The sequence below is a fragment of the Orcinus orca genome, chromosome 2 (genome assembly GCF_937001465.1).
Source record: "Orcinus orca chromosome 2, mOrcOrc1.1, whole genome shotgun sequence".
Classification (NCBI taxonomy): Eukaryota; Metazoa; Chordata; class Mammalia; order Artiodactyla; family Delphinidae; genus Orcinus; species Orcinus orca.
In genome coordinates, this window is record NC_064560.1 from 201,326,345 (window position 1) to 201,347,652 (window position 21,308).

General features: G+C 61.3%; 1 protein-coding gene across 4 annotated transcripts in view; it reads left to right on the forward strand.

The window, feature by feature from the left end:
* The first annotated feature begins 5,328 nt into the window (after positions 1-5,328).
* MTA1 (metastasis associated 1) overlaps positions 5,329-21,308 on the forward strand; it is a 37,526-nt gene continuing 21,546 nt past the window's right edge. For all 4 annotated transcript variants that reach the window (XR_007476038.1, XM_012531537.3, XM_033421831.2 and 1 more), the window contains exons 1-2: positions 5,329-5,494; positions 19,199-19,266. Coding sequence is in view for 3 of the 4 variants with exons in the window: in XM_012531537.3 (XP_012386991.2) it covers positions 5,467-5,494; positions 19,199-19,266 (96 nt within the window). In the remaining variant the exon portion in view is untranslated. The remainder of the gene's footprint in view (positions 5,495-19,198; positions 19,267-21,308) is intronic.

Here is a 21,308-nt window from a genome sequence, read left to right on the forward strand (position 1 = left end):
CACTCAGGGGCTGACTGGGGGCAGCGTGTGTGGGTGGCCGTGAGGGAGGGGGGCTCTGGGCAGGATGAGGTCATCAACCCCCGCCCCCAGGCCCAGGGTGAGGGCAACCCAGGGTGGGTTTCTGCCTCCCTCCCAGAGCCAGCTGCTGAGGTGCTGCGACCCCACCTGCCCATCCTGGCCTCAGCTCAGGCCCCTCCTCCAGGAAGCCTTCCAAGATCATGCAGCTAGGCCCCCACCCTGTTCTCTCTGGGGTCCCCTGAGTGTAGTCTTGTTCCAGGCCTGTGCCTTTCTCAGGATCCCTAGACCCCTAGGGTTAGTGGTGGGCCGCAGGGATGTGGGGTGGAGGCTGGGGCTGGGGGAGGTGTCCTAAGACGTAGGGGAGAAGGGTGGACGTGAGGGTAGGCTGGGCCCTGGGGGACACCGCGACTCCCTCCCCCTCCTCCTCAGGGACCCTGGTGAAGTGGGGATAGGTGTCAAAGGCCAGAACCTGCTCTGGGCCAGGCTCCGTGCTGGCCAGGAGGACCCCCTCCCATGCTAAAGTGCCAACAGTTGCGATAGAGGTGACAAGTGCTGTGGAGTTCTCTGCCCCAAGCGGCCTTAAAGGACTTCGTGGCCAGGGCCTCACTGGGCTCACCCTGCAGGTCTCTTGGTCTCACTTAGGGTGTCTCATGAGGCCGCAGTCGGATGGGGTGGGTCCAGGATGCTGGGCTGGCCGGCCCTCTGTCCTGCGAGTGGTCTCAGGGCCTCTCCTCTGCACCAGGTCTCCCCCTCTGGGACCACCACAGCAGCAGAAGTCGCGGGGCTCCCCTGGTGGAGCCCGTGGCCCGCTCCAGTAAGGCGTGGAGCCCCAGGACGGGTGGCAGTGCCGGAGATGGTTTCGTCGTCACCCTGGGCGTGTTGGCTTCCTATCGCTGCCCTAACAAGTTTCCGCAGACTTAGTGTCTTCACACAAATCCATGGACGTTAAGTTCTGTAGGAGTCTGAAACGGGTCTCGCTGGGCTGAGACGAGGGCGTGGGCAGGGCTGCCTTCCTGCGGGGGCTCCAGCCTTCTCCAGCTCCTCGGGACGCCCACACACCTTGGCTCGGGGCCCCGTCCTCCATCTCCAAAGCCAGCAGCGCAGCACCTCGTCCTCCGCTTTTAAGGACCCTGTGATGATGGGCCACCTGGACACCCCAGGATAGCATTTTAAGGCCACCTGGTTAGCAACCTCAACTCCCCCCTTGCCACGTAACCCAGCACGGCCACAGGTTTGGGGTGAAGATGTGACATGTCGGAGGGAGGGGCACTCCGGCATCGAGTGGCTGGAGGCTGGGGCCGGCGCCACATCCCAAGAGCAGAGGACGCCGCCCCCCCCCCCAGCTGAGAATGACCGGGTCCCAACGTCACCAGTGACCCAGCTGGGAGCCCCTGGAAGAGAGGAGGGTCTAAGGGGGCCTGGGAACCCGGATGAGAGGAGGGTGTCACCCAGCAGACAGGTCAGACAGCACCACTCTGGTTAGGACACTGCCCCCAGTCACTGCTGACAGTGGACATTGCAGTGTCCCTTTACTCTGCTTCCCAACCGGGAGGTCCCTTCCTGAAGTCTAGGAGGAGCAATGCACCTCCCCAGACTCACAGTGAGTGAGGGCCGGGGGTCTGCTTAGGTTCTCCTGTGGCAGAGAGGACGGCTACCCTCCTGTGTGGTCTCCCTTGTACCCTAGCACCCGCCTGTTCTCGTGGATCAGGTGGGCTCAGAGCAGGAGCAGAGGCCACTCTGGACACCCCAGGCAGAAAGGGGAGCCCCCCAGCCCAGCCCACAGGGCACGCCCCGCCACCCCCCCAAGGGCTGGCAGGGCGCCTGGGAGGTGTGTGTAGTTCGTGCCCTACTGAGGGCCACAGACAGTCACTGCCCAGTGTTGCCGGTTGAAAAAAATGAGTTCATTGGCTTTACAAGAACACTTGCTCACTATTCAGCAATCCAACAATAAAGTTTAAAAATCTCGCCCACAATTTCATCATCGAGAGGACCGCTGTCGACATTAGGTGGAGGTTGTTCAGATATTTCTAAAGGCCTAGGCAGAGGCGAGAGGATATATGGAAATACAGAATAGGGACTTGCCTGGCGGTCCAGTGGTTAAGACTTCGCCTTCCAATGCAGGGGGTGCGTGTTCGATCCCTGGTCGGGGAGCTAAGATCCCACATGCCTTGTGGCCAAAAACCCAAAACATGAAACAGAAGCAATATTGTAACAAATTCAATAAAGACTTTAAAATGGTCCACGTCAAAAAAGAATCTTAAAAAAAATACAGAATAAGTGTAGAATTCTTTCAAATTTTTAAAAATTTAATTTTAAGGGAAAACATGATCGCTGAAATTAGATGAACGCTCCTTCACCCCAAGTTTACAAGATTTTTCTAAGATTATTTTTAGAAGTTACAACAAACATTGAGAGATGGGTGTCACTGGGGTTTGGGTGGTGTGCGTCCATCCGATGCCGGGCTCTGAACGGTGAAGGGTGCCGGCACCTCCCCTCTGGCCCCGGCCCACCTTGCAAAGTCACTCCCGTCCCCTGCGTTCCACGTGTCATATCCGCATCCCACTGGGGGGCCGAGCTCACCGCCAGCACCTGCCCACTCAGTCTTTGTTTCAATTACATCTTTATTGGCTGTCTTAAAGGTCAGCTTTCACATTTTTAAAGAACTTTATTTCTCAGGTTCTTCTAGGTTTAAAAATGTTTCCCTGAGGCCTTTAAACCCGCATGAGGACTTGGCTGGGGCAGGATTCTTCAGTTTAGCTTTCTTACCCTCGCAATTTGCTCTTCAGGCTTTGAATGTTGCTGGAGAGAGCAGGGCCAGCTTGGGGTTTTGTTTTTGTATGTGACATGCTTTCTCTGAAAAACACTTCTAAGAATCCCTGAAGTTCAGTAAGCAGGCGAGGTGGGTCTCCGTGTGACTTGCACCCCACCGTGGTCCTGGAGGCTCCCAGGTGACTCCAGGGGAACTTTCCTGTAGTGAGTCTCTGAGTGTTTTATCTAACCGTGCACGGCCTCTGGCACCGTGTGCCTTCCTCTGAGGCCTCTTGCCTCCACATCTGCTGCTGCTTCTCCCATCCCTCACCAGAGGTCAGCTCAGGTCACTCGGGACTCTCCAGGCCCTGCACAAGGACGCAGCCCTGTCGAGTGGCCTCTGGGCCACTTCACCCACCGTTGGACTCCCATGGGTCCCTCCTTCACCAATGTCCCAGCCTCTCCAAACAGTGCCCTCACTATGATCACCCTGTCCCCTGACCCTCATCACTTTGTCTTCAAGGCCCGTAATGTCATGTTTATTACCTCTCCCCCGCTCCCCACTGGACCGCACAGCCGTCCCTGTTAGTCGCCCGACATCCTGCCCCTCGCTGTTTCTTGTTCTAGCGACGGCGTGATTTTGAGGAACTGTGTTTTCTCAGCTCCTAAACCTTGCTCTCGTTCTGCTGTCCCGCCATCTACTCTCTGATTTCTGATTACCAATCTCACGTTCTGTCAAGCTCCTAAGATTCCAGGGCTCCTGTGGAGTTGTCTTCTGCTTCTTCAGGTCTCTTCCGCCGTGCCTCACCCCCGCCCCCTGCTGTCCTTGAGGCCGTGGACTTGGCCACACCTTCACACACCCTCCCGGCTCTCTCCTGAATGTCTACTTCCTCTGCTACTAAATGGATGAATTCCTAAGTCTTTTTTGCAAGGTGTCTCTGGTCTGTTGGCCTGCCGCTGAGCTGGTGTAAGGGCTGGGCATTGCATGCAATCTCCCTTTTTTGTTAGTCTGGAGAAGGGAAAGCAGTGTGGAAGCCAACGGAGGAGCGGGGGCTCTGTGCTGTCTCCCGAGGGTTTATTAGACGTCACTGTGCTTTGGGAGCGGGGAGACCTGTTATTCCAGCGGCTTCCCTGAGACGCGGCCCGTGGCTTTGCTTCCGGTGGAGGTCAGCCCGGACTGCCGCTCACCCCCACGGCCCCGTCCAGGGAGGAGAACAGCCCCCGCCCTTTGTTGCTTCTCCCCGCAGCTGGCAGGCGGGCGGCCCTGCGGAAAGCTGAAAGCCCTGCCTGGGCACTTATCGGTGGTTCTTAACTAACTTTATGGTCGACTTGTTAGGTGTAGGTGGAAGGGGACTTCATGCTGCACCTTCGCTGTTCAGATGAGGAGATGCAAGCCACGAAGCTAGGACGGGGGCCTGGGGGAGGGAGACCATTCCACCCCCAGCGCCCCCGCTTGGGGAACCTGCCTAGATATCCTCAGCCCTAAGCTCCTCCCTTGCAGCCGCCGTCAATCACGGCGGAGGTGCTCGGCCGGGGGCCTCTCCTGAGCTCCACCCCTTCGCCACTCCCCTCCGTGTCTCGAAGGGATGTCCCTGAGTGGACAAGGCAGTCACCCTGGGGCCCCGACACCTCCCTCCGCTGGCCTCCTAGCAGCCAGGTTGGTCCTGGCTCCCAGCGTGGCCGGGAACCCGCTTCTCTCCACCCGGGACTCCCCACTGCACCCACTGCTTTTCCTTGCGGGGTGCGCCCAGGCCACCGCGCTCCCCACCATCCTCGGACCTTAAGCTCACACTCGGTTGCAGGTTCTGCCGGGCCTGGGGAGGACAGGCAGGTGCCTCACCCACAGGGGCCCGTCCAGACTCGCTGTACTGGGCACGCACCGCCCCCCGCCCCACCAGCCGCGGGCTGTGGGCCGTGTCAGAGAGGCCTGCGGGACCCCCGCTCTCAGGCGGGGCCTTGCAGAGGGTCCTCTGGGCACGGCCACGCGCCTCCCTTGGCCTTCTCCTCAGGCCACAGTCCACGGAGGCAGTGCCCGCACGGAGGTGGGATGGGGGCGCCGCCGCTGTCCGGGCGGGGCGTGGGGCTGGGCAGTGGGGCAGGGACAAAGACCCCTGCCGTGAGCGGAGAGGGCCGGGCCGGGAGTCAAGAGGCCGCGGCTGGGCCGCTGCGCTTCAGGGAAGTGAGGGACTCGGAGGGGACCCTGCGACAGGAGGGAGGGTGGGAAGGAGGAGCGGGAAGCCCAGGAAGGACTCGGACCGGCGTGGACGGCTGGTGGGGGCCGCTGCGGGGAGGGGCTTGGGGAAGACCCCGGGGGGCGCGGGCAGGCGTCCGGGAGCGCGCGGCCGCGGGTCGGGTAACCGCCCACTCGGTGGGCGGTGGCGCCCGAGGCCCCTCCCTCCTCGCGGCCGCTCCTCCTCTTCCTCTCCCGCCCGCACCGCGGCCCTCGGTCCCTGCGCGGCCTCGGCGGCCTCGGCGGCGGCGGCGGCGGCGGCGGCAGCGGCGGCGGCGGCAGCGGCAGCGGCGGCGGTGGCGGCGGCGGCGGCGGCGGCGGCGGCGGCAGCAGCAGCGCGGCCCCTTTAAACCGCCCGCCCGCTCGCGCCCCCGCGCCTCGCGCCCGCGCGCCTCCATTTTCCCGGCCGCCCGCGCCGAGCCCCGCGCCCAGCCCGGCCCAGCCTGCGGCCTCCGCCGCCGCCGCCGGACATGGCCGCCAACATGTACAGGGTCGGAGGTAAGGCCGCCGCCTGTCCGCCCGCCGCCGCCGCCGCCTTTATTCGCCGCGGGCCCGACCCTGCCACCCTGGGCCCCGTAGGCCCCCATCCCCCCAGTCCCCGCCGGGTCCCCATCTCCCCCGGGCCCCATTCCGTCCCCCATCTCTCCTCCCCTCCCTGCCTCGGTCCCAAACCGCCGCCCCGGGCCTCGCCATACCTCCGCCCGGGCCCCCTCTGCACCCCCTGCCCGGGTCCCCCGTCGTATCCCTCCCTCCCCCATTTTCCCTTCTTCCCCTTCCCCTCTTCCGCCCGCCTCCCCATCGGCCCAGCCCCCCCATCGGCCCACTTCTGGTCCCCTCCCTCCGCCTCTGCACCCCTCCCCCACTGCAGGCCGTCCCGGCTGGGCCGTCCTTCCCCCTCCCCCGGCAGCGCTCACCCACTCTTCTATACCCCACCCCATCTCCTTCCCCTCCCCCCCCTTTCTGAGCAGCCTGTTCCTCCTCCGACACCTCTGCCTCGGCCATGCTCATCCCAACCCGAAGTGACCCCTTGGGCCGGCCCTCACGAGCCGGTGCGGGTAGTGGCCGAGCGGCGCACCAGGGAGGCGGGGGCTCTGCCCACCTGTTGGGGGCCGACCGTGTAGCCTGTTGGGCCCTGGCAGAGGAACTGTGGAAGGCTATGAAGTCGCAGAGCATGCTTCCGGGCCAGCGACCTGGCGGGAGCCCCCGACCCCGGAGCAGAGCTGGAGCACATGGTCTGGGGGGGGGGGGCGTTGCTGGCTGCCCTCCTGGGAGCGGGAGTTTGGGGGCCGCAGGGGTGTGGAGTGTCCACCGGGGCAGGCAGGGCTGGCTCGGGTGCTGGGGTGGGGAGTGGGTCCCCTCTGGGTTGGGGAGCCCCATGCGTGGGAGCCCAGGGGCGGCTGAGAGCTACCCCTTGGGCCGGGCGTGTGCTTGGCGTCTTCCCCTAGCAGGGTTCCCTCTCCGGGTCCTCAGCAGCCTGTGGTCACCCCGAGCATGCTTTTCTAAAACACCCCCAAACTTTCTGCTGCGTCCTGTTTCCCCAGCCCAGCAGGGAGGTGCTTTGCAAGGGTGCAGAAGGGGCAGGTAGCCCCCTGGTTAGGGGGTCGCTGAGCTGGCTGAGGCCCTGGGGGGCTGGCTTCCTGGGCTGTTCGTCCTCCCAGTTGGGCCCCAGGAAGCCGCCGGCTTTGGGCCTTGTCCCTCTTCGTGGGGCGGGGGCTCCAGGAGGCTGTGCCGCGGGTTTTCCATGGGGTTCTGAGCTGGTCCTTCACAGGGAGGTGAGGTGCCCACCCTCTCTGAGCCTGAGATGCTCACTTGCCCACCTTTGGTGGAGTGTGTCAGGGCTGAGAACGGCGCTGGCCTCGCTTACCAAGTGTCCTCTGTCCTCAGTCTGCGCGCTCTCTGGCCAGGTGACCCCGAGTGTCAGGCCAGCCTTGTCACCTTGGGCGTAAACCCCCATCTGTGCAGGGGGTCAGTGCAGCACCTGCCCGGCCGGCAGGCCCTCCCTTGCTCTCTCTGGCTCAGAGGTGGTCATGGGAATGGGGGCCTGTACCCCGTGTAGCTCAGGCCCCTGGCGGACGCCTGTGGGGAGCAGGCTGCAGTGTAGGGGCCCTTCTGGGAGGGGCCTGTTCATTTCCTAGCCTCGCCACTCCAAGCAGGAGCCTGCCGTCTGTGGATGGAGGCGGGAGGGTCACCCCCAGGACCGAGCCGCCTTCTCCGCCCCGGTAGCTTCGGCCTCTGCCTCACCCCAGCTGCGCAGCCCAGGGCTCCTGCCTCCCTTGCAGCTGCCCGTTCAGTGCTCCTCGAACCCGTGCCCTCTTGGGCCACCTTTCCGCAGTGCAGACCCCTCCTGGCCTCCTGCGCAGCCTGAGGCCCCTCCGGTCTGCCCACCCTCCAGCTCGCCCGGTGCCCCCTTGGGTTTAGCCAGCCGGAAGCCCCTCGGCAGGTGTGGTCTTACCTCCCATCCCAGGCGCTGGCCCTGCGGTCACGTCGGCACGCTGAATAAACGAAGCAGTGTCCGCAGAACGGAGGCGCCCAGCTCCTGGTTGGAGGAGGCACGGAGGCTGCAGGAGGAGGTGGCGGCGGCTGGGGGCTGGAGGCCCGAGGCCCTGAGCTGGCCCCTGCTGCACTTTCACCTGCTGCCAGGCACTTCTGCCAGCCCCTGCTTCAGTGGGTGGGACCTCCACCGTGCCTGCCTGTGGGGACTGGTTCCAAGGGGAGCTGTCCCTGCCCCATCCAGGCCGTGGATGCCCCGATCGCCACTCGTGTCCACTCCTTGACATACGGGCTTCAAGCCACCTATCTGGCTGCGAAGTCAGCGGGGGCCTGGCCACCCTCAGACCTTCCCGTGCCTCAGTTTCCCCACGGTGTTGACCAGGATCTCTGTGTCCTGCGGTGCCTCCTCCAGGGGAGCGGTCTGCGTGTCCCCCTGAGGGTGTCCTGGAGGCCCTCCCAGGGCCTGCGTTGCAGGACCGCTTCCACTTGGACTCCCTCTTGGTCCCTGCAGTTCCGTCCCCAGTTTCTGTATGGAATCCCAAGGCGCTGCCCCAGGTCTGCAAGGCCAGTGGTTCCGGTGGGCGGGGTGTTGGCAGGTTGGCACCCTGTCCTGAGGTGCTGCTTGCTCGGGGTTGGGGGGCGGTGTCTGGATTTCTCAGGGCCCAGACAGAGGAAGGTACGCCCCTCTCTTGCTGGGGTTTGGCCCTGCCTGGGCAGCCTGCTCTGGCCTGGGGGGCACTGCAGGAGCAGAGTCTGGGAAAGCCCCCCTCCCCGCCGCCCCTGTTGTCTCCACTCAGGATGCTCTACCTTTTCCAAAGGTGCCAGACTCAGCCAGGAAAGTACAGGATGCCCGTTCAGTTTGGATTTCAGATAAACAGTTTCTTAGCGTAAGTTTGTACCAAATATCGCATGGGAGGGACATGCACTAGAAAGTAGTTAGCAGAGTCCAGCGTTCTCTGGGTGGCCTGCATTCTACCTGGCGGGATGTCTGGGCGGGGCGAAGGCATGGCTGCAGCTCTGTGCCAGCTGACTGGCTGGGCGGAGTGGGTCAGCCTGGGAGGGGACAGGGCCTGGTTCTTCCCCGGGAAGTGACCCAGCCTGGGCAGAGAGTTGCCTTCGGCGGTGACAGCAAATGTGGTGGAGGAGGCCTGGACGCGGGTGGCGGGGTCAGGGTCCACGAACCCTCTTCCTCTGGGGTCTGCGCTCTGCGTGGGGAGTGGGGGCACCTGGCCAGTCTTCTGGAACCAGCCGTGGACTGAGGGCACCACGGGCACCTCTTTTTGTCTCTGTGCAGAGACGTGCTGTCACGTTTCAGGACAGCAAAAACCAACAGCTAGGAGCCACCGATACCACGGTCACTGGGGCGGCGGGTATGTTTTTAATGGGCGGGCTGCAACCATCTCCCCTCAGGTCTCGTCTCTTGTTTTTCTTCTATCGTTGTAAGAAATTAACCCCCATTCTTTTGGATAGTTGATTTTTAAAAATATATTTTGAAAAGGTGATAGGAACACCCTAGTCCTCCAGGCAGCTTGACAGTGTCTCCGTTGCCCCTGCTGTTTTTGCCTTTGTCATCTGTATCCTGTCCTGTTGTCAGAAATGCTTCTTTGTTTGTTTAATTTTAACTTTTGACTAGGTAAGACACCCACACGCGGGAGAATGCCAGACTTGTGCGGGGCCAGCAGGGACGTTCTCACGTGGCAGGGCGGGCACCCCTGCAGTGCGCAGTGGCCTTCCCAGGACGTGTGGACGTGGGTGCTGGCATGCGGGGCCCGAAGGGTGGCTTGGGTGAGGTTGGCACAGGGGCCCCTCCTCCCAGCTGTCTCCCGCTGAAGTTCGGGGCGGGGTGAGGGTGGTGGGGTGCCCTGAGGCCCCCCATGACCCCCAGCCTGCCTTCTCTCAAGAGTTTGATGTTGTACACAATGTCCTGTCCTGCCTTCCGTCTCTGTCCGCCCTGCACCCCTGTCCGTCTGTCTTCAGGGAGCAGGGGGCCCGTGTCCTGTAGCAGTGGGCACAGCCTTCCAGGGGCTCTGGGGGCCCCTGTGTGGACGGACGAGGGTGCTGGTGCCGTCTCCACAGCCGGGGGGTCCAGGCTGACGTCGGGGTGAGGTTCCTGGGGAGGGCCTGGCGGGCGGGGCTTCCAGGGGTGGCCTCGGGGATGCTGACCGTCGTCTTGCGCTGGCCATGCCCCTGCGGCCTCCCTGCTCCCGGTCAGTGGGATGCAGGTTGGAGCTGTACCTTCTCGTGGGACGCCTGCTCTCCCGGCCCTGCAGCGCCCTGATCCTCTCCTGGCTGCGATTCTTGGGCTGCCTGAGGAGATGACCCTTCTGAGCAGCTGGTCTGCTCCGTCTCCCCTACTTCAAACTGCTTAGTGGTTCCTGCGGTGGGGGGTCAACTCCCAGCATCTTCGGGGCCCCACGATCCGGCCCCGCCCTTGGGTGGCCCCCCATTGCCCCCCGACTGGGTCCTGGCCCTCTTGTCGCTGTGCGGGGGTCCCAGCTGGGCATGGGCCCCTGAGATGGAGGCCCAGGTTCCTCTGGGTGACACGTGTGGCGGTGGTGACCGGAGGTGGGGGCTGCTTGCCTCGGGAGCGAGGGGCGTGGCTGCGGCACGCCCAGAGGGACCCCCGCGCTCGGCACCCCTGGAGGGCAGGCCCGCCACCTCCCTGCCCTCTGCAAGGCAGGGGTCCAGGCGGCCACACTGGCTCCCTGAGGGTCCGTCTGTGGGCGTCGGGCAGAGTGGGCTCCTCGGGCTGCGCGGGCAGGGCTCCCCTGGGGGTCGCAGGAGGTCGCCTCTCAGAGGCGGCCGCACCCCTGGGAGGGGACTGGGTTCAGCTCAGGGCCGCGGGGGGACGTGCTCCAGTGAACTCAGCTGTGGGCACCAGCCGGGCTTTCCCTGGCGTGCGGGTGAGGACGGCTCTGTCCCTCTGTCTGTAGAGATGTGCGGGACACCTGCCGTGCTCAGGCCTGGGACCCGGCCTCTGGCGCCCGCGTGACTGGCCGTCAGCCTCCGCCCTGTGCTCCAGCCCCTGGAGGGAGGCCGGGCCCCGTGGTCATCGGCCACTTGCCCCTCCAGTCAGGGTCTGGCCTCCGTCCAGCGGGGTGTGTACGCGAGGCCTGGCTGGGGAGCTGGAGCCGCCGGGGCGAGGACAGAGGAGCGGAGGGGGCCTGCGTGCAGGCGTCCTGGCTCTGGGCTTGGGGGGCCCAGGTGTAGCAGGTGAAAGCGGACATGGTCCTGCAGGGTCAGGAGTCTGGCTTCCTTCGGCGCCCCGCCGTTCCCGCCGCGGGGTCCCCAGCCCCAGGGGACCTGGTGGGAGGCGGTTCTGGAGGGATGCTGACGGGTCTGGCGGCCCTCCTGGGGTGTGCGCCCGTGTTCTTGTGGGGCCTCTGTCCCCGCTGGCTCCCCTCGCGCGGCCTCCTGGCTGTGACCAGCCCGCCCACTTGCTCAGCGGACACATCCTGTCCAGCCCCATCACTCCTCACGGATCGTCTTTGCGAATCCGCCGTCTCCCTAAGGTTGATGTGTAACGAGTGGAGCCACGAGGGATGGGTCCCCCGGCCTGTTTAGGACCATGCCACTTGAATTTTTGAGCTTTTAGTTGGAGATTTCGGTGTTTCAAGTGCCCCTCAGCATAGCCATGAAGTGCGTCCAGTATCCCGAAGCGCAGGGAGGCTACGGGCCCAGCACTCATGAATGGACGATGTGATCCGTACCGGATACGGTGTCTTTAAATGGACTCTCACAGAGGACAGGTTATGTGTCGATCTGCTGATGAAAAGGTGGCCCGAGGCTGGTGGGACCCTGACCCTGGGCTCCCCATGGGGCGATGGCTCAGTTCAGGATAGTTCGGTGTTAGTGGTGACGTTAGGGTACATCATTACTGAGACAAATAGGAACGGCCTGTGTGTATATTTTACATTTAAATTTGGGTCTATTGAAGTACACTTTTCAACACCCTTTTATGTGTGCGGTTCTTTGAGTTGGGCAGACGCACACCGTTGTGTAACTGCCGCACACGCTTCCACGTGTGTGGTCCTAAACAGGCCAGGAGGGGGAGGTAGGCGGTTAGACTGCTTCCACGACCCGAGTGTCCCTCTTGCCTTCTGTAGTCAGCCCGCCTGCCCCCACCCCCAGCTCTGGCAGCCCCGATCTGCCCCTGTTGCTGCAGATCCCCTTTACAGGGTGTCATGCAGCACGCTGGCTTCTTCATGGGGTGCAGCGCGTCCAGGACTTGTCCTCGTGTCGGTGGCTCATCCTCTGCTTGCTGAATAGGTTCCATCGAATGGACGTACCGAGGTGTATTCAGCAGCGAAGGGACGTTGGGGCCGGCTCGGTCCCTCAGGCTGCTGTAACGAGGCGTGAGCCGCTGGGGGCTGGGCAGCAACAGATGCCAACTTCTTGCAGCTCTGAAGGCTGCAGGCCCCAGGTCAAGGCTCCAGCAGCCTCGATGTCTGGGGAGCTCTGTGGGGTCTCCTGTAAGAGCACTAATCCCACTCCGGGCCCCACCTACGCACCTCCCAAAAGCCCTGCCTCCAGATACCATGGCTTTGGGGTTAGGATTTCAGCGTGACTTTTGGAAGGACCTGATATTCAGATCACAGCTGGGCCATTTCCAGATTTTTTTTTTATATATAATTTTTTATTTATTTATTTTATTTATTTTTGGCTGCATTGGGTCTTCGTTGCTGCGCGTGGGCTTTCTTTAGTTGCGGCGAGCGGAGCTACTCTTTGTTGCGGTGCACGGGCTTCTCATTGCCGTGGCTTCTCTTGTTGCAGAGCACAGACTCTAGGCACGTGGGCTTCAGTAGTTGTGGCTCCCGGGCTCTGGTGCACAGGCTCAGTAGTTGTGGTGCATACAGGCTTAGTTGCTCTGTGGCATGTGGGATCTTCCCGGACCAGGGCTCGAACCCGTGTCCCCTGCATTGGCAGGCGGATTCTTAACCACTGTGCCACCAGGGAAGCCCCTATTTCCAGTTTTGGTGGTTGAGTGAAGCCGACCGTGAGCACCTGTGCTCAGCTTTGAGTGTGAACGTTTGTTCTTATGGGTGTTTCTTGTGGGTGAAAGTGCCCAGGGGTGGGGTTGCCTGGTGGAGTCGCCTGTCTGCAGTGCAGCCTCATTACTTTCCAAGGCGGCGGCATTATTTTCCTGTGCTCCCGGCAGCGATGCTGAGGGTCCTGGGTCCTCTGCACAGGAGTCTGACTGGCACACAGGTCATCTCACTAGAGTTTTGATTCACGTTTCCCTAAGCATCCGTGCTGCTGGCCCCCTTTCCGCGTGTTTATTTGCCGTTCCTGTGCCTTTGGTCAGGCGTCTGGACAAATCCTTTGCCTGGTTTTTAAAATTGGAAAGAAGCTTACTGTTGAGTTGTGAGAGTTTCTTTTATATTCTGGATTTCAGTTGTTTATGAGATATGTATTTTGCAAATTTTCTCTTTTACAAGAGAGAAGTATATGAAGTCTGCCTACCCCAAGGTCACAAAGATTTTATCTTGTTTTCTTGTAGAATTTTTATAGTTCCAGGTTTTACTTGCAAGTGTAGGACCCATTTTGAGTTCATTGTTTCGTGTGTGGTAGAGGTGATGGTTCTCGGGTCCTTCCCCTTTTGCGTGTGAACGTCCAGTTGTCCATCTCCACCTGTTAACCTCTTGACCGCCCCCCCCCATCTGTAGGCACCTTGGTCCAACCCGTTTGCCATGGTGCCCTTTGTTCCTCCTCTCTTTTCCATTGATGCGGCCATGCTTGTGCCAATCCATGCCGTCTGGATTACTGTAACTTCACGGCAAATCTGGATCAGGTGGGAATCCTCCAACTTTTGTCCTTTTTCTTTTTCTTTTTGGTCGTGCCACGCAGCTTGCGGGATCTTGGTTCCCTGGCCAGGGACTGAACCGGGCCCTTGGCAGTGAGCGTGCAGGGCCCTAACCACTGGACCGCCGGGAATCCCCTGACTGTCCTTTTCCACGTTGTGGGGCCTGTTCTGGCGTCTCGGATTCCCCTGTAAAGGGTAGGACCGGCTTATTGGTTTCTACAGAAAGAAACTGTGGAGTCTTGATTGGGATCACGTTGAAACTATGGTTGAGATCAGTTTGGGGGAGAATTGGCATCTTCACCAGGACTGAGTCCTCTGCTACAGGGACTGGCAGGCTGCGGCCCACTGCCTGTTCTCGTGTGACTCATGAGCTAAGAATGGTTCCTACATTTTTAAATGGTTGAGGGAAAAAAAATCAAAAGAAGAATACTTTAGGACACATGAAAATTCCATGAAATTCAAATCTCAGTGCCCATAAATAAAGTCGTGTTGGAACGAGCCGTGCTTGTGCGTTTGCATTTGTCCTCACTGCTTTGGGGCCTCAGTATGGTCGAGCGGTGGTGAGGTCACCTCACTTGCTCACCTGCCCACCTGCGGTGCCGTCGTTGCGAATCACACTTACGTGTCGTAACTCACCAGCTCGGAGCCCTGTCTGCATCCCCGTCCCCGCCGAGCGAGCAGGGCACCCGGGCTTGGGAGGTGGTGGCTTTAGGGGCGTGGGCGCTGTGCCGAAGGGACGCAGCGTGTGTGGGTGCAGCCGCAGGGCTCTTTCACGGAAGTTCGCAAACCGGACAAGAGCCTCCAGCGGGGTCTGCTTGCTCATCGGCTGGGCAGGCGAAGCCGGTTACTGGTGGTGGCGTCATTCAGTCGTGGTGGTGGCAGCTGGCCGAGGAGCAGCCTTTGGGAGGCTGGTTGCCCGGGTTGAGGGGCTGGGAGTGGGCACGGGGTGCGCGGGATGGGCTCCCCACAAGGAGACCGGCCTCTGTGAAGAGTCCGCCTGGACCAGGCATAGCCGAGATGTTCAGAGAAGTGGGGAAAATGCCAGCCTCGTGCCGACTGAAGCGGGCTCTACTAGGATGCTGTGTCTGCCCGGCTGGGCTCGGGGAGCCGGGGGGACGTCGTTTCCGGTGCGGCCACCAGGGCGTTGCGGGACAGGTCAGCCTGGATCGGAGCCCTCCCAGCACAGCAGCGTCCAGTCTGTGGGGCCTGATGGCGCGGAGAGGCGCGGGGCTGGCATCCTGCTCGTTGCACTGGGTCATCCATCCTCTCCTGTCCTTGGACATCGGGCTTCCTGGTGCTCAGCCTTTGGACTCAGGCTGATTCTCGCCACTGGCTCCGGTCCCCAGCTTGCAGACGGCAGATCATCTGACCTCTCAGCCTCCAGACCCACGTGAACTGACTCGTAGGACAGACTGCTATGTGCGCGAACAGAATTTGGTGTATGGAGCAGAACGGCTCGGCTGGACTCCTGGACAAAGCTTGTTAACACATCAGGTGCCTGGAGCCCGTGGTCCGTCGGGCTGCTTGTCAGCAGGCGTTTGTGCAAAATGTTGAGTCTCGTGCTTCATCCCACCTGTTGTGTCAACGGTGAGCTGCACTTGACCTCGAGGAGTCAGCCGTCATCAGTTCTGTGAATTTTTATCAGAAGTGGAAGCTGAGGACTTCCCTGGTGGTGCAGTGGTTAAGAATCCGCCTGCCAGTGCAGGGGACACCAGTTTGACCCCTGGTCCAGGAAGATCCCACATGCTGCGGAGCAGCTAAGCCCATGCACTGTAACTACTGAGCTCGCGTGCTGCAACTACTGAAGCCCGCACGCCTAGACCTAGGCTGTGCTACACAATAAGAGAAGCCACTGCTCGCCGCAACTAGAGAAAGCCTGTGCGCAGCAGTGAAGACCCAACACAGCCGAAATAAAAGGTGGAAGCTGAATATCTTGACTTGCCCTACCACGCAGCAGCTTGAGGGCGTAGCAGTGGTTAAATTTTACTGTGATTTCTTAAATTTGGGGCAGAAATTGGAATTTTTCAGAATGAGAAGAACACTCAACCATGAGTATCAAACACTGAGTGCCTTTGGAAATTCGTTTCTGCTGCATGCTTGATGATGGCCCTTTGTGAACTCATCTCAAAATTGCATGAAATGGCCCTTCCTGCAAACTTATACTGTGGTACATCCATCTTGGTGATGACTGACGTTGTTTGAATCCCAAACTGCTTTATACGGTTTCTTACCGTCAGATGTTAAAACGAGAAATGGGATCTCCATTCCGACCCAGATTTGTATCGGGCATGTTTTCTGCGTTCAGACCACAGTCCCTGCAGTGTGTTCCGGGCCGCGGTGCGTGTGCGAAGGAGGTTTCTGTGTTTCAGAAGCCACGTAGCTGCCTTGAGGAGCTGCCCCACCATCTGTACTGTGTCACCTGCTGCAGTTCTGGGTCAGCAAAGCCATCACACTCATGGCTGAGTTTGGTACAACAAAAGGATATACACCAGAATCAGCAGAGGTAAAAAGGTCAAGGCTTCCAGCTGGCCTGTCCCAGGGCCACAGGTGGTGAGACCACACGCAGCTCGATGTCCAGGCTGTTTATCCAGGTCGGTCACGTAGCCATGACTGACCATCAGCATGGCTGGCCTTAGTGTCCAGCCCTCCGGAGGTCAGGTTGATCTCTGGCCCACCACAGATCACACTGTCGGCATGGTCTGTGTGGCCCGTGCCCCCAGGTGGGCAAAGGCTCCCATCAGGCAGGACCCTCCAGGGGCTTTGGGGCAACCTCCCAGGAGCAGGTCAGGGGCCACACCTTCCTTTGGACGTGCGGGGTGTGGATGACCCAGGCCTGCTGGGTTCACCCTTCACTGCACAGATGCTGAAAGGGAAAGGTCGAGAGAAATCTCAGAGAGTCCAGTAGGAGTGTGCTCAATTAAAATTTCATGCTTGCAGATGGATATCGTTGTTTGGGTACTTTTTATGCAGAAAGACATAGAGGCCGCGTCACAGGTCAGCATTAACAGGGACGTTGCGATGGGTTTTCGTGATCCAGAACGTGAACTTGAGCCCCGATGAAGCAAATTGTCCTCCCCCAAAGCAGAATTCCTTAGTAGGCCAGGATTATCACAAAAAAGTATACTCAATTATTATTGTTTGGATTTTAATTTCATTGGCAGAATGTTTGTGGAAATGTATTACGTTAGTACCCAAGTGATGTCTTTGGTTTAGCCTCTTGTTGTGCGAAGCCTGAAGTATTTACTCTCTGGCCCTGTACTGAAAAAGGTTGACGGTCTGTGTTTTGATCCATGATGTCTTATGTTACGATTTATTTAGATTTTGTTGGTTTTTCTCAGTAGCGTTTTGTAGTTTTCAGCATACAGATCTTGGCACAGAGCTTTTGATCTTCAGAGATCTGTAGGTTGTTAATACTTCAGTACTTGTGTGAGCTATTGTAAATGGTACTTTTAATACACTATTTTTGTATCCTATGAGCTTGCTAAACCCTCACTCGTTCGTTTTTCTTTTTTAAGTGAAAGCAGGTTTATGGAGAGGGCAACGCATGCCATAGGCAGAATGCAGTCCATCTCAAGGCACGAGCGGCCCCTCACTCATTAGTTTTAATAGCTTTTTGTAAACTCTGGGAATTTCTCTGTGGACAGTCATGTCCTCTGCATTTAGAGAGTTTTCTCTCTTCCTTTCCAATCTGTACGCCTTTCATGTGTGTGTTTGTTCTCCTCGTGGCACCGACCAGGACCTGTGGGTGAGCAGCAGTGCAGGGGATCGACTCCCGTGCCCTCTTCTGGCTTTCAGGGAGGGCACCGTGGTTTCATCAGTAAACGGGACTTCACTGTAGGTTTTTGGTAAACGCCTGCTAGCAGGCAAGGATGTTCCCCTGAATTCCTAGTTTGCGTCAGAGGTTTTTTGTTTTTTAACAAATTTATTTATTTATTTTTGGCGGCGTTGGGTCTTCGTTGCGGTGCGTGGGCTTCTCATTGCGGTGGATTCTCTTGCGGAGCACAGGCTCTAGGCGCGTGGGCTTCAGTAGTTGTGGTGCACAGGCTCTAGAGCGCAGGCTCAGTAGCTGTGGCTCGCGGGCTCTCGAGCGCAGCCTCAGTAGTTGTGGCACATGGGCTTAGTTGCTCCGCGGCATGTGGGATCTTCCCAGACCAGGGCACGAACCCGTGTCCCCTGCGTTGGCAGGCGGGTTCTCAACCACTGCGCCACCAGGGAAGCCCCTGTGTCAGAGTTTTTATCAGGCATTGTGTAGGTTTCGTCAGCTCTTCTGCATCTGTTGAGATGGTTTTTCTGCTTCATTCCACTGCTGTGATTTCGACGTGTCCCCAGGTGTGACTCCCAGTGGTCAAGGGGCGTTGTCCCCTTGCTGGGCGGCCAGCTTCCATGTGCAGAGGTCGTGCTGAGAAGCTGTGCTCCAAGTTGGTGAGGGGCACTGCTCTGTGGTCTCTCGCGGTGTCCGGCCTCCTGAGCCACCGGGGGCTCCCTGCTCTAGTGCTTTCTGGGAGAGTTCGTGTGGACTGTGTTCAGCCTCCCTTCTGTGTTCGGTGCGATTCACCAGCGACGCTGTCTGGGCCGGGGAGGGGCTGGGGCTTCTCCCCTCCCTTCGTTCTCCCTTTGGAAGGCGGTTGCCTCTGCGCTCCGTCCTCTTCGCGGGTGCAGGGGAGGCTCGTGTCTCCTCCCGCTGCTGCTGCCTCTCCCCCTCCTGCCTCTTTCTTTGTTCCCCACCTACCAAAGCACGAGTTACAGGCGGTGAAGCCCAGTCCTCAGAAGCTCAGGGCAGCTGCCGGCAGGTGTGTAAGTGCCGCCCGGGCACAAGACGCACAGTCCCCCGAGCCCCCCGCTGCCCCGTGTCCAGGGCACCTTTCCTGGCGCTGCCGGGACTCTGTCGCTGGACGCAGACCTGCTGTCTGCCTGTCTGCCACCCCCTACCCTCCCGGGGGAGCGTTTGGGTGGTTTCCAGTTCCTGACACGCAGGAGTAATTATTTCAGGTTTAATTTGCTCTTTATCTAGTTTCTTAGAACGAAAGCTTGGATGATTGATTTGAGACCTTTTTATAAAAACTGCTTAGTTGAGATAAAATCTACATGTGATAAAACCCGCCCATCTGGAGTGTACGGTCCAGTGAGGTGCAGCGTGGCCGCAGTCGCCCTGAAACAAGCTCGTGCCGGCCAGCCCCTCCCGCAGGCCTCTCTTTGTCCAGCCAGCCTCCGGGCACACCCCTCCTGTGATCCCTCTGGGGTCTTCACCTCCGTCCGGGGGCACCTGGGCCGTGTGCACATGCAGGCCTCAGCGGACTCCAGCCAGGACAGCCTCCCCATCAGCCGTACCCTGCGGGGCTGGTCTCGCGGCTGTCCTGGGCTTTCCCGGGTGGACCCCGGGGCCTCCCTGAGCCAGAGCCCCACTCGCCCTTGGGGGCGTTGGGGAAACGGAGAGCACGTGTGGTTTTTCTGTGAGGGGAGCCTGTGCTGACTTGAAGTCTGGGGGACCCGGCAGGGCGGCAGCACCCTCAGGACCCCGCTCCCCTGGGCCCCCGACCTCGTGCCGCCCCGGCGAGCTCCGTTTCTCCTCCACCCGGAAAGCCCCGGCCTCCGTTCAGCTCTTTTGTCTTTGGAGGAGAGGTGGCGGGACGCCGGGGGATGTGCATGGGGGGATGGCCGGGGCCTGGCAGCCTCCATGCCGACGTGGTCTCTGGGGCCGGCCGTAGCAGTGCCTGTGACCGTCCTTCCCGCCCTGGCGGTGCCGCTCTTGGGGCCCCCTCCGGGCCGGCTGCAGCCCCCGCGGCCCCCCACACCCCGCCTGAGCCTGGCCCCCGCCTGCCGCCGCAGATGCAGCCGGGCCGCGGGCGAGTGGGGGGCCGGCTCCCAGGCTGGCGGACTCGCGAGGCTGACGCGCTCTCGCCCGTTTGCAGACTACGTCTACTTCGAGAACTCCTCCAGCAACCCGTACCTGATCCGGAGGATCGAGGAGCTCAACAAGGTAGCGTGCGGCCCCGTCCCTGCTGGGGGGCAGGGGTGCCCCTCCCCAGAGAGCCCATCCCTGCGGGTCCCTGGTAGGGTGTTAGGAGAGGGTCTGGGTTGGATGGTTCCAGCTGAGGAGTGAAGGAAGCCGCCTGGGCGCCCACAGCCCGAAGGTCCCCTGCCCGTCTCCCTCCTCTCTCGTCCCACGTCTGCCGAGCGTCCTGGGCAGGCGCTTACGAGTGGATTAGGGGGCGGGGCCCCCGGAGCCCTCCTGGGCCTGGTGGGGCACGGTGGGCGTGGGCTCACAGGTTCAGAATGGCCTCTTTGGTCAGAGGAGTGGGCGCTGTCCCGTGCAGACCCCCAAGCCCGGTGGGGGAAGCCCCCCCCACGTCTCCTGCCGCCCTCCTTAGTTGGAGGCGTTGGCGGGGGTACTGGGGGAGAGGGCATCGGTGTGACCCTCCTCCGAGGCCACGGCTGCGGCCACGGCGGTGCCCGGTCAGCAGGGCCCTTAGCTCTGCCGCTTCTCTCTCCCCTGGTTCCTGCAGAAGGGCGGCTGTGGACCCCCGCCCTGGAGCAGCCCCCGTCCCGGAAGCCCTGTTGTCACTCGTGTTGGCTAGGGGCCACCTTGTTGTGCCTCCGTGTGGCCAGCAGGGGAGGGGCTGCTTTCCTGGACCTCAGGCCTTGGGGCGGTGCAGCCGATTCTCAGGACCATGCAGGGTGGGGCGGGAAGGTCAGGGTGCCGGTCTCCCAAGGATCAGACTAGCCGTGGCGGCACCCCGACCCTAAGGCCGTGCCTGCTGGGACCAGGAGATGGGCGGCGTGCCCGTGCCCCGAAGCCTCAGCCCCGGCCTGGGCGTGTCAGTGACCGGGGCTGGGGGCGGTGGCCGGATGTCCCGTGAGGCCACCACACCGCTGGAACCGGTACGCTGGCGGGCGCCTCCCCCGAGCCCTGCTTTCCGCCCACTGGAGCCGTAGGGCGGAGGGTGCAGCCCGTGCCCGCTGCTGCGATGGGAGGAGGTGTCTGTCCCGCCCCACCCCGTGCGGATCACTGAAGGCGTGGCTGGGGGCCAGGCCTCTGCGTGGAGTCGTCCTGGCAGGCAGGGCCGTGGCAGCCTGTGGTCGCAGGGTGGCCACGGTGCCCTCACTCTGGCCGCGACACGCCACGTGTGTGAGGGAGAGGCAGTGCCGCCCCGTGAGGGAGGACGCAAGTGTGGGCACCAGGAAGCTCTGCCGGGTGGGGTGGTGGAAAGGGGCGTGGGTCCAAAGCACCAGGGAGCACGGATGTCTGCTGTGGCCCTCGGGGTCCTCGGAGCCCTGCACCCCTGCTGGCCTCCCCTCCCACCCCACGGGGCATGGGGGCTTCGTCCCGGCTGGAGAGGTGGGCACAGCCCAGGCGATTGTAGTTCAGGCAGGGGCTGAAAACGGGGTCAGTTTGAGGGCCCTCCCCTGACGGCCCCAGGATGCTGGGCAGCCTCGTGTGCAGAGGGAGTGGAGACGGGGGGTGCTCTCTGGGGGCAGATCTGAGCCGCTGGCATCACGTCCCAGCAAAACGCCTGCTCTCAGCCTGCGACCTGGACGGAGCAGGGAGGACGGCTTCCACCGTGAGATCCATCAAAAGAAACCGAGGAGAGAGCTGATGAGGGCGCAGAGGAAACTGAGGCCAGACGAGCCGGGGGCATCCTCAGAGAGACGTGGCGGCCGCTGTGACTGGGGAGACTCGGGAGTGAGAAGAGGCTCCTGGAAGTCAGTAGCAGAAACTGGGACGAAAACACAGAGAGAAAACTCAGAAAAGTAGAGAGTCCTCCAACGGCCCAACGTCCAGTTAGTAGGAGTCAGAGGAGACGAGGGCCCTGCAAGCAGAGGAGTGGCCTGAGAAAATGCCCCCACCCCAAGGTCCTCCAGAGCCACAGCCCCGTCCAGCCCCCAGGACAGCGGGCGCCCCGGCGGAGGGCACCCTGCGGGCCGCTGACCAGTCCCCATGCCGCCGCCCAGAGCAGCGGGGGGTGGCGCGGGGTCCTGGCGGGGCCCTGGAGCGGACCCTGGAGTGAGCACTGAGGGGTC